The 11,662-nt window shown below is 47.1% G+C and overlaps 1 protein-coding gene across 2 annotated transcripts; it reads right to left on the reverse strand.

Moving 5' to 3' along the window:
- Positions 1–1,451: 1,451 nt before the first annotated feature.
- Positions 1,452–11,133, reverse strand: HNRNPU (heterogeneous nuclear ribonucleoprotein U). Of its 2 annotated transcripts, none has more exons than XM_047077103.1 (14): positions 10,229–11,133; positions 9,243–9,354; positions 9,084–9,157; positions 6,884–7,023; positions 6,200–6,299; positions 5,698–5,810; positions 5,094–5,357; positions 4,692–4,811; positions 4,139–4,267; positions 3,878–4,046; positions 3,377–3,631; positions 2,687–2,871; positions 2,247–2,318; positions 1,452–1,821 (listed from the first exon to the last, which is right to left on the reverse strand). In XM_047077103.1, the coding sequence occupies exons 1-14, from the start codon at positions 10,917–10,919 to the stop codon at positions 1,768–1,770; spliced, it is 2,478 nt and encodes an 825-aa protein (XP_046933059.1). In that variant the 5' UTR covers positions 10,920–11,133; the 3' UTR covers positions 1,452–1,767. The 2 variants fall into 2 exon arrangements, with proteins under 2 accessions (XP_046933059.1, XP_046933060.1); XM_047077104.1 differs by having other exon boundaries at positions 10,286–11,132.
- Between the last annotated feature and the right edge of the window lie 529 nt (positions 11,134–11,662).

An 11,662-nucleotide genomic window follows, 5' to 3' on the forward strand; every position in this document is an offset into this window, starting at 1 on the left:
GCTCGTGGCAGAATTCCTAGGAGTATGAAGAAGTGAAAAATCTGATTGAAGATGGCTAAAACAAAAATCTAAGCAAACAGAAGAAAATACAGACAAACCTCAACTTACCAGAAGCAACCTAAAACACCAACAAAACGCTAGACTGAAGTCAAGTTTTAGTTCTACAGTTTGACTCCTGATTCCTCACTTCACATCAGTGAGGGTCCTTTAGAAGATTAAGTGTTCTGTGCAAACCCAATAGAATTACAATTAGGGGATCTAATGCGGTCACATAGCTACAGTTAAGTTAGCAGTGTTGTGTAGTCGTGAAATCAAGGACTGGCTTGTACGATGGCTTCTAAAAGCATCTGTTCCCAGAGTCTCACGTATCAGATATATGCGTATTAAGATATTCTCTTGAGGACAGCCGTTAGCATTTCGTAAAGATGGTAAACTGAGTGTTAACTTCTCCCAGCCAGTACACCTTTTCCCCTCGTTAAATGTTAAGTCGTCTGGGGGGGGAGGGGAAGGAAGGATTCGACTTTACTTCGTAATTAAAACTCAATTGTCAGTATACATTTAAGTTTTTAAAACCTAAATGTTCGAAGTACGGAGTACAGAATAAGCTGTCCAGAAAGCACACACTTAAATTTCCTCCTCTTGGGAGTTTTATAAAGGGATTTTGAACCTTGATGGCGAGAATCCCAAAACGAGAGTAAAATGAATTCTTTTTATTGCAAACAAACGTCTAAATTAATTTCTCCACCCACTTTCTTTAGAAAGAAAAAGAAATCAGCAGGCTAAGGAGATACCCATTCAAGAACTGACATGATTAAAAATTAAGATATAAATGGGTGACTCACAATTTCATTAGCTTACAAAGATGGTGGAGTAAAGTACTACAAGCACACTAGTGATACAGTATTTTGTGGGAGAAGGGCATACAGACATAGCTAACTTCATATAGATCCCATTAGACAACTGGATTTACAACAAGTTTTTTTAATAAGAAATGGGCAAAGCCAGCTTTCTTTTCAGAATCAAAATGCAGAACAAATGGAAAAATTATGGTATTGAACCTTCACAAGTTTGAGCCTCCACAAATAATGCAACCAAAGTTTTACATTTTGAACAGCCCTTCTACGTACACTCCATCTTCTCTCTCTTGGTTCCAAGTTTTCTCTTCGTTCCCCATTAGGCCAATTCCGTTGTTATTTAAAAAAAAAAGAAAAGAAAAAGACTTCCCAGTTATGGTCAGGAACTACGATGGAAGCTTCCCCCTCCGCCGCTCGGCAAACTACAGAGAGGATGGAGTGTTCTAGGAGCAGTACAGAGTCTCAGGTGATTCATGAGGACTGCGCGGTCCTCCCATGAATCTGGTTGCTAACATTTCTATTATATTGTGACAATGACTCCCGACTGTTATCTCTGTGAGAAATGGGGGGAGTAAATTCTTAATAAAAGACACCAGGTACAAAGCAACATTTTACTTTTGTTGTGATAAAAAAAAAAAAAGTCACATTTTACAGATAAAATGTAGAACCCTGAAATACTGACACATTCTCTTATCGTGCACAATGCTGAGGTTCTCTTACGATTCACTTTAAAACTGCAATTAAAAATGTACAAAAAAGAAAAGAAAAAAAATCAACCCACAAAGCTTCTAAAAAAGGAACCCGCAGGCACTTCCTCTTGTGGAATGTTTAAAAAGTTAGCCTACTAAAGAAAACAGTCGACTTCTTGTGAAGGTTTTGGAGAAATATGTATCAGTTCGTTTTATTTGGGTATTCAATAATATCCTTGGTGATAATGCTGACTCCATGGCTTCTGACCCCAGAATTGCTGTAAGAGAAAATTTTTTTTTTAAAGAAAAAACATCAATAAGCCACTCAAACTGCTTTTAGGAAATGACAATCTAATTCAGAGTAATTGCTGGAAACAAATTTACACCTGTCATACCTCTGATTTCTATCAAACCAGATTTAGTTAGTATTAATATCCCATTATTATCAATAAACACATTACAAAAGAAAACACATCATGACTTGGTTAGTTTATACAATTAAAGCTAACAATAAAAAGAACCATACGTATTAAAGAATATTACTTTATTAAAACAGTAAGTTACAGCCATCTCCACCTATATTCAAACCTCGCCCTGTAACGATTATAAAAACGCTCCAATCCCTGCGCAAGGGTTTCAAGACTGACTCTTACAATGAACTTAAGGCACAATGAATGTACGTAGCACATAAGAAGTTACTTACACCCTGCTGCCACTGGTTGTAGCCCTGAGATTGGTTTTTGTAGCCACGATTGTTTCCTCGTCCTCTGAAGTTCTGGGGGGGGGGGGGGGGAGGGGAGGCGGGGAGAAAAAAAAATCCTTGAAAACTCAAACTCCAGGGCACAGGTCTGTGCTGTACACGGGAGCCGGCAGCACAGGACAGGCCTCGCCTCTGGCAACTCAACCCTGGGCGCCCTGTGCTGTTTGCTCTCGGTGTTTAACTTATTCGTTTAAGACATCCTTGGACGTGCTGCGGGTTCATGCACGTGAACACCAAACTTAGGCGGCCCTCGTTCTACCATCCCTGATGTTCCTGCGCCACCGCACTCAGACCTAATGGCCTCACTGAGGCTGTGACATGACTTTACAACTTTCCCAACTCCATTATCCGAATCATTGGGGCGGGGGGGGGGGGGGCATTACCTGGTTGTAGTTCCCTCTGTTGGGCATCCCGCCTCTGCTGTAGTTCCCTCTGTTCGAGTAACCGCCTCGGCTGGGGAACACGGGGCCGCGAGGGTACGGGTAGCCGATGCCGCCACTGCCGCCACCGCCACCGCCTCGCTGCGGCATGTTGCCCCTCCTGTTGTAACCACCGCGATTCCCAGGAGCTGCAGACAAGACACGTTGGCTTTAGCAACCTTGCACTTCCTTTCCACAGGACCCTACTCTTGCGGACTGGTCCTCTACTGTAGAGAAAAGTAACTTCTAAAACCAACAGGGGCGTCTGTCTGGCTCGGTCGGGTAGGCATCCGACTCTTGATTTTGGCTCAGGCCCTGATCACAAGGTCTGTGGGATCGAGCCCTGCGTCAGGCTCTGTGCCAACAGCGCGGAGCCTCCTTGGGATTCTCTTTACCCCCCCCCCCCCGCCCCTGCCGCGATCACACACGCTCTCTCAAAATAACGTTTAAAGAAAAAGACACGACGTTTAACACCTAACAAGGCGTGCTTAGGATCACATCACAGCATTGGAAGCTAGTTACTAGGGCAGCAGAGTCCGGGGAGGTCAACTGTCCTGCGTTAAATTCAGCTGACCACCACCCAGCCCCCAAACTTAGAAGATGGTCATCGCTCGTTCCAACCTCCAACCAAGTGAAACTCAAAAGCAAACTCGCCTCCTCCTCTGAAACTCCCGCCGCGCATGTTGAACCCGCCACGTCCTCTGTGGCCGCCGCCTCTGTTGAACTGGTTCTTGCCACTCTTATTTTTATTGCTCTTCTTGGAGCCGGTGTTCTGTTTCTTTTCCGGCGGCAGCGCCTTTTTGCTCTCCTCCTTATACTGCTCCAGAAGTTTTTGGGCTTCCTCCTTCTGCAGCTCAACATAGGTGATTTCATCAAAGCACTCGGCCACCTCCGGCAGCGTGAAGTTTCCTACAAGGAATAGGGTCAGATTAGCCCCAGACCACAGTCCTAAAGCCTGCTTTCATCCTTTCAAACCACGCTTTGCCATCTGCTCGGTGTACGAGCGTTTCCCTAAAGAGAGAAATAAACCCCACACACACACTCCCTTAACAAAGAGCGAAGGTAACTCAGGAACCGGCATCACCGGCAAACGTTCACGCGAGTTTGCAGGTACAGATCTCGGCAGCTTTAACGTTAACAGAATTAAATTCATACCTTTCATTTTGAGGACAGCGTGTTCTGGTAGGTCTTTCCCCTCTACTTCAGCTTTCTTCTGTGTTCTTTGCTTATAGTCTTCATCTTTTGGGCAAACTACGACAGCTTTTCGCTGGAAGCCTGCAAACAGGCACATTTTTCTCCTCTGGGCAGCAGCAGACACGTTGGTCTTTAAAACAAAGTTCATAAACCCAAATGTTAGCTCCACGCCAAACCCAAGCATCAATTCCTTTTGTTAATAACCTCAAGGCTGCAGCTCACCTGATCCAGAATGAAATTTCGCTTCTTACGGGCAGCAATCTCAATAAACTTTCCGAGACACTGTGGAGCCCTCTGCAACAGCGTGTTCAGTTTTCCAGTATCAGCCATCTGTTTCTTAAAACCTGCCACCTGTTTTAAAAGTTCAACAGTTCCTTTGAACTTGTGAATAAAGCTCAATTTTTTTTTTAGTATCAGCTTAGATCTACATGGAAACCAGACATTGCAAAGTTTAAATACTGCCTCTCCTTATCATCACTACAAAAAAGGTCATTTTATCATGTAAGCAAGATCCTCTGCTCTCCTAAGTTCAGCTACTAAATGTCGATAGTTCAAAGTTTCCTAGAAAAAATAAAGCGTCGCCCCTGGAAGGCACTTTACCTTCCAGACAGAAGTAGTTTACATCCTTCTATAGTTTAAGTAACCAATGGAACTTTGCCCAAGCTCCTATCTCTAAAACACCAACGCAAAATGGATAAAGACAACAGGCAGAAAAGTTTTAATGCCTTCTGGTCTTTTTAAAGTGCTGAGATCACACCCTCAGTATTTTTCTTACCATCATTTTATCCATTATGGTGTTTGTTCCGAGAATGTTGTATTTACCAGGATTTTCTGCCGCATGTTTAGTAACCCAGGTGGTTTTCCCAGCTCCAGGCAAGCCAATCATCATGACAACCTACCATGGAAAAAAAATGTTTCACTTCGCAGAGCCATCTAAAGATTCCTGAAGTTATTTTGTGACGTGCACAAAAACCCAGTTTCAATTTGTAAATTTTCATTGCCCTAAAACAAGGGAATTTTTGGGAAACTTAGTATCCTACACCAAAAAACACAGCCGCAGCTGACGCCAACAGCCGTGCCACAAAGCACATGAAACAGGACGATCATCCAGATCTTCTGAATGTCATTCTCGCCAAACAAAAGTAACCGTCAAATGCTTTTTAAAAAATCCACTTACTTCACAATCTTTCTTCTCTTCAGGCCCCTTTGGTCCTCTAACTCGATCCTCTAAGGGGACATTCTGGATAAAAGTATAATCTTCTGGTATTGGAAAATATGGCTTTTCCTTCTGACCAAAATTAAATTCAACTGCACAGTTGTGGCAGAGAACATGCGGGAAGAGTGGCCTTCCAGCAAGAATTTCCTTACTGATTTTGAAGGCAATGCCAAGATCTTGCCCGTTCTTTGCATAGGAGAGTTCTACTTCATCGCTTTCAAAGTTCTGTTAAATTGGGAAAAAAATTAAGATTTTAACCTGCTTCCTTTAAACTTGCTTTAAAAAACCCTCAAAATTCAAGTTGAGTGAAGCTTACCCTCTGGAAAACAGATTTAGGTTAAACGTTAGGAGCTTTAGAATAGTTATAAACAATGAGACACACACGTCTAGAAGCAGAAACAATACTGCCTTCAGGAAAATACACTAGATTTTTCAGGTCCAGTTCACGTTAAGTAGTTTTTAGTCAAAATGGGTTAGTAATGAAGGCCAATGTTGATAAACCTTTTTAAAAAAAAATCCCCAGCTAGTAATTGCTCACTTATATATAGAAACTTAGTCGACTTACAGCAAAACATGTTATCACATCATTTTCATCAAATTTCTCTCCATAATCTTCAGTCTCACAGTTGCAGGTTTTTATTCCTTTAAGAGAATACCCATAAGAGAATTCTTCTTCACCTAAGAAAATAATGAACTTTCGTGAAATCGATTGTTCGAAACAGTCCCATGACCCACATATTTTAACATTCAGGATAGAGGACAACAATATAAATGAGTACCTAACCTAACATTCTTCCACTCATGCTGTATCTAAAACATAGACAAGTAATGAGAGCTACAAGGCTTATATAACTATTTGAAAAACTGCAGACCACAGGATAATGCTTTTCCTAACCACTGGTCATAAAACAAGTAACCATCCTACTACACATGCTAATAGCATTCATCTCTAAAATACTAATAAAATAGATTAAAAACAAACAAGACAGAATTAGAATACTTCTAGTCTCACTACTGAAATCAGACCCTGAACACTCATGGACTCAGTACTCTAATGGAAACTTTACCAAGCAACATTCCACTTGTGGTTAGTGACCAGCCAATCCGAACTTCATGTATGTCAATATCTTTTGTATATAAATGCCTTACTGGGATCTTCTCTGTAACCTGAAAGTCAAATCATAAATGATTACAATGAAGATAAACCCTTGAACTCTAGCTTCATTTCATCTGGGCCATGGGCTAATTCTTCTCTGGCTACTAATACAAAGACACTCATTCTACCCTGTCATCTCCCCCCTCCCCCATAAGAACTTTACAAATTGACAGAACTTATAACTTGGAATTGAAAAGGTTGAAGTTAAGTACTTGGTTGGATCACATTTAAAAGAACAGATAATGTTTAAAAATTACATATTCCTGACTCGAAACCCGATGAAAGTATACGCTCAACATGCTTTGCTCTGGGACAAAACGAGAAACCCAACAGTTATTTTTAAACCTTTTGGTGGGCCTTTCAAGTGCCTGATAAAAAAGGAGCACCCTGAAGAAAAACAGACTGGCTCAATAACAAATTCTGATTGTAACAAATATGGCTAACGGTTATAAAACAAAGGTCTTCCAAGCCCCTCTTCCAGTCCACAGAAACTTCCAAAGAAAGAAGCCCCACTGACACTGAATAGTGTCCAGCAACTGGAAATTCACTTATTTAAAAAAAAACCAAAAAACCAAAGTCACAAAACTACATTTACCTTCATCTCAAAACAGACTTTGCCTTTGGACACACCATAAGATGCCCTTCCTCCGGCCCAAAGAAAAGCAAAACTCTCCATAGTAAGGGAAGAAGCACTGAGGCGGTCTCTTGATATTTTAAAATGTAGATCACAATTATCTGTAATTATATCAAATACCATATTATTTCTTTTGACATCCCACGTGACTATAGCTGCTACGTAGGCAAAACCTGGTGATTACATTCTTGCGTATTTCCTAATGCTTCACGGACACTGCTTCTACAAACCATGCTGCTGTTCTGACCTTCCGTTTAAGCCCCACCCCCACACCAAGTCACTCTCACCAAATTACCAACTAAAGCGTAAACAGCCTCCAAAACTAAAACAGCCAGGTTTAACGTGTATTTTAAGTATATAAAATAATCAAGACAATGGGACATGGATACATACCTGCTCTGCTCTTTACCTTGATTTAGAGGCAAGCAGTAGAGGATAGCAGGAAATCAAAGTGAAGTATGCCAGAACCAGGGAGAATTTACCCGTGCCACAATAAAACTGAAGGTAGGCCACGATATTTTAAAATACAGGAATATGAGCCGTTGATCCTGCACTTTGTCATTTTAAAACACCAGGGGCTCTAGATCCTAAATTCTTTCTAAAACTTGTGAAGGCAGCCTCAACCCTACAAAGTGCAAACCTGGTTGTCTAACACTGTTCATATTACAGCATTTTAAGGTCCCTTTTCCCCAGGCTTGCCGGTTAGTCAATAACAATGGGGGATTATCCACTTCCCGGATTACTCAAATCCAAAAGGTCTTTAACTTAGCTACCTTTGGGTCACTGGCTCATTTCGTATGCACCTTCTTGGAGTTCCCCCCCATGAGAGCTAAAGTTAAAAAACTGTTTTCTTCAACAGTTTTTATTGATGAAAGGAAATTAAACCTAGTTTGGAATTCTCCTTAAATAAGCTTTGCTCTCAAAAGATTCCTGATCGCTGATAGAATTTTTGGCTCAAACTGTGCTTGTACCCAATGTAAGTAGCAAATTAAGGAGCTGATATTCCTCAGTAATGAATTAAAAGCCTACTCTGATAGTAGCGTTACTTCTTGAATCACTGCTTCACTGTCCTACCCATGCCCGCCCAGTGTGTATTTAAGCAACCGAACTGTATTTAGAACTTTCAAAGAAACTACTTTTCCGTGTGTGTTTTCTCTTTTAAAAGACTCCCTTAGCTCAACTACCTGTAAAGGACATTTAGTAAGAAATCCAGGGTCAATGTTTACATCCTCACAAACCTGATTAAAATTAAATTCGTATTGGAAAACACGGGAATCTACACTTTAACTGCCTGGATCTACAGGGCAGGTTCACACCTTACCGCTTACTTTTCAAGCAATTGTTTCTACCTTTTGTTCTTTCTATCCAAGTGAAAGAATTGTGCATTCTGATCGAATGTTAAACCAACAAAACGTTGTTGTTAAAAAATAAAGTCACACACGTGACAGCCAAGGCCCATCTAGAGGTCTGCAATCCTCCTCATACTCAATTGCAACCCAACTTGGGTAAAGGAGCAGTATTTACAGCGCTGCCATTGACACCATTCGCTGCTGAAGAAAGCTAGTAGCCCCGTGATAGCCCACTGCTGCTGCCCCAGGTCTTTGGAAGAAATCAACTTATGTTAAAGCAGCAGCTACTGAACTGGAATTGAGAACAAAAGAGCAGTTATTGAAAAAGTAATATTACAATCTTTTAGAATAGGGAATACACTTGCGTGCTAATGGGAAAAGCCATTCATTACATATTTCACTAGCCCAAAGAGCTCCCTTGCTAGAATTCTACCCCAAAAAGGGAAATTATCGTAGGAGCCTGCAAGGACAAGTTACAGATAGTCTTACAAGTTTCCATTAGCTAACTAAAATTTAAAAAACTGGCATTAATTTTACATTCCTACAAATGAAAACTTTCGAGTCATATAAAAAAATATAACCAAATTGCCGAAGCCTGGAAAATTATCAATACGACACAACCGATGCTGTACTAAACATTTAGCTACCGAAATCTGAATACAAGCCATCACCACCTTCCTTTTAACAGAAACGGTTTAGGCTAAGTTTTATGCGTTTACGTTCAGTGCACTGCGTTGTTTTCTAACACTCTCGGACCCAAACCGCCACACTGAGAAACTAGGGGAGTAGACGGGAGAAACCGCTTCACTTACAAGTATCAAGACAAACCACTGTGTCATCGAAGTGCTCATCTTCCTCTTCAACAGGTGGCTGGGGAGATTTGGCTCTGAAAGACAGAATTGTCTCCTGATTCAGCTTGTCCTACCCAAGACCGAACGGGTAACGAGTAGAACTAGATGGGCATCCTCTACCTGCTATACTTGTTCTCTTCAATGTACTCAAAATATCCACGGCCATGATCTTCTCGAGGTCTTTTCACACCTCTCTTTTTATCTCCGCCTTTCTGCTCTGTTTTGCCGTCTCCTAAAACACACAACACCCCCGCGTAAGGGGCCAAGCCGCGACACGGCGGAAAAGAAAAACCCCCTTCCTGGCCAAAGACGCAAAACGCTCGACTTTCCCGTTCTTTTCCGGGAGGGTTTTCAATCGACGAATCCAACGCGAACCCAAAGAACAATCAGCTCGGAACCGGGCTGCAGTTAGTGACGCAGTCCAAAACCATCGCTAATTTTGCCACTCTACGCGAAGATTCGAGAAAGCTCCTGCAGGCTAGCGCGGCACAGGCCCCGAGCCCACGTGTATCCCAAAGAGAGTTCAGGAAGGGGGGAGGGGCCGGGCCGGCCCGCGCGCCCTCCCCTCCCCTCCCCCACCCGGGCCCGCGTTCCCCGCGGCCGCATTGTACTGATCTTCCGCCCCGCTCTCCCCGCCCGGCCCCTCCCGCCGGAAGTGACGTCACGCCGAGACCCTGCGCTCCTTGCACAATACCGCGGCCCAGCGCCGCCAAAGCGCGCCCGCCCCGGGCCCTCGGGCCTCTCCCCTCCCCCCGAGACATGTGCCCGCACCGCGCGCACGCAGCGCGGCGGCGCCACCGCGGGCCGACGGGGCTCCCGCCCGCCGCTCCTCCCCCCGCCAGCGGCAGCTGCAGCTCCCCCCCCCCCACCCCCCCACCCCCGGCTCGCCAGCCACATAATGGAGGCGCCGCCGCCACCGTCGCACGCCCCGAGCCCGAGGCCTCGCGGCCGGGCGGGATTCCCCGCGCCCCCTCCCCCCCCCCGCTACCCCCGCGGCGGCCCCCGCCCGGGGCTCCCTCCCCCCGGCGGGGCTCCGGCAGGCCTGGGGCACGGTCCCCACCCCGCGCGGGCCTCCCGCCGCGCGCAACGTACAACGCAGCACTCACCCGCCGCCGGAGCCCCGGGGCGACCGCCGCCTCCGCCGCCTTCCGCCTTCTTCTTACCTCCCGCCTGCTGCTGGCCCTGCCTCGCCCCGGGCGGCGCCACCGTCACCGCGAACAGCGAGGTGGGGCCGCTGCTCTTCCCCGCGGCCTCCTTGGCGGCCCCGCGCTGCTGTGGGGGCTGTTGCTGCGGCGTCGCCGGCGGTTGAGGCTGCTGCTCCCCGTGCCCGTTCTCGTCGCCCGCGCCCTCCTCCTCGTCGCCGAGCTCATCTTCCCCTTCCTGGAAGCCCTGATCGTCGCCGTTCTCGTCTTCCGAGGCGGCCTCCTCCTCCTCCATCGGGCCCGAGTCGGCCGCCCCCGCGGCCCCGTTCTCCTCCCCTAGCTCCATCTGGTCGCCATCCAGCGCGGCGATCCCTTCCTCCTCCTCTTCCTCCTCCTCCTCCTCCTCGTCGCCGCCGGCCGCGGCCTCCTGCTCGAGGCCTGCTCCCGAGCGCCCGGCGGAATCCCCGCCCAGGTCTAGGCTGCCGTTCCCGGGCTCCATGGCGGGGCGGCCGCCGGCCTCCTCGTCGTCCAGCGCGGCCTGGAGTCGCTCCATGAGCTCGGCCTTGAGACCCTTGTCGGAAAGGCGCCGCTTCTTGAGCTCCTCTTTCAGCTCCGAGACCTTCAGCTTTTTTACATTAACAGGCGAGGAACTCATGGTGAGGGCCCCGATTCACCGCTAGGCGCTGGCTCAAACTCGGCTCCGCTCACTCGGCCACTGGTGGCGGCTGCTGCGGCTGCTCCTCGGCCCGGGCGGCGGCTGCGGCTGCGGCTGGAGGTGGGTTCGTGCTGCAGAGCGGACCCGCCTGGTGTCGAACGGCGCCAATTCCTTTCACCGAGTTCGCGAGGGAGACGCGGAGACTCGCCTGGCGCGAGCGAGCACGCAACGTCCTCTCGCAGGGGCGGCGCCGCGCACGTAATATAGGCGCCCCGCCCCCTGCGCCGCCGGGAGCGCCGCGCAGGAGGAGAGCCGGAGCGCGCCCGCGCCCCGCCCCGCCCCGCCCGTGCCTGCCTCCCCGCCCCCACGCCGAACCCGCCGAGAGCGCGGCGCAGGCCGCGCAGTGCGCTTCCAATTGGGGCCGAGCAAATGGAGGAAGAGGAAACCGCCTTTCGGTTAAACCGATCCTCTGCAGCCTCCGCTGGCTTTTCTAGTCCTCTGCCGGCGGTACTCGTCCCGCTCTTGGCCTTCCCAGCCCGGAGGTTGTGTGCGCGCACAGGCTCGCAGGCCTCGACCTGGCCTGTTCAGTCGAGCCCTCCACCTTTTCTTCCATCTTAGATCTGCCTTCGTATCTGTCTCCCCAGCTATTTGTTCGAAACTCCTTCAATCTCATTTCCGTGTCGGTTTGTACCACACGAATCGGCAGTTATCGGACGCGGGGGGCTTTCTTCCGCTTAGTGTTT

Source organism: Lynx rufus, unplaced genomic scaffold, assembly GCF_022079265.1.
Source record: "Lynx rufus isolate CCGP_SWC_20201006 ecotype Redwood Valley unplaced genomic scaffold, mLynRuf1.p SCAF_15, whole genome shotgun sequence".
NCBI classification, from domain to species: domain Eukaryota; kingdom Metazoa; phylum Chordata; class Mammalia; order Carnivora; family Felidae; genus Lynx; species Lynx rufus.

What these genes read in the sequence shown, in the direction of transcription:
- HNRNPU (XM_047077103.1), bottom strand. Translation starts at nt 10,919, where the DNA reads ATGAGTTCCTCGCCTGTTAATGTAAAAAAGCTGAAGGTCTCGGAGCTG. An exon ending in CCATAATGGATAAAATGATG is followed by an intron (nt 4,268 to 4,691) that starts GTAAGAAAAATA and finishes CTTTTAAAACAG; the next exon opens with GTGGCAGGTTTTAAGAAACA. An exon ending in CGCTGTCCTCAAAATGAAAG is followed by an intron (nt 3,632 to 3,877) that starts GTATGAATTTAA and finishes TATTCCTTGTAG; the next exon opens with GAAACTTCACGCTGCCGGAG.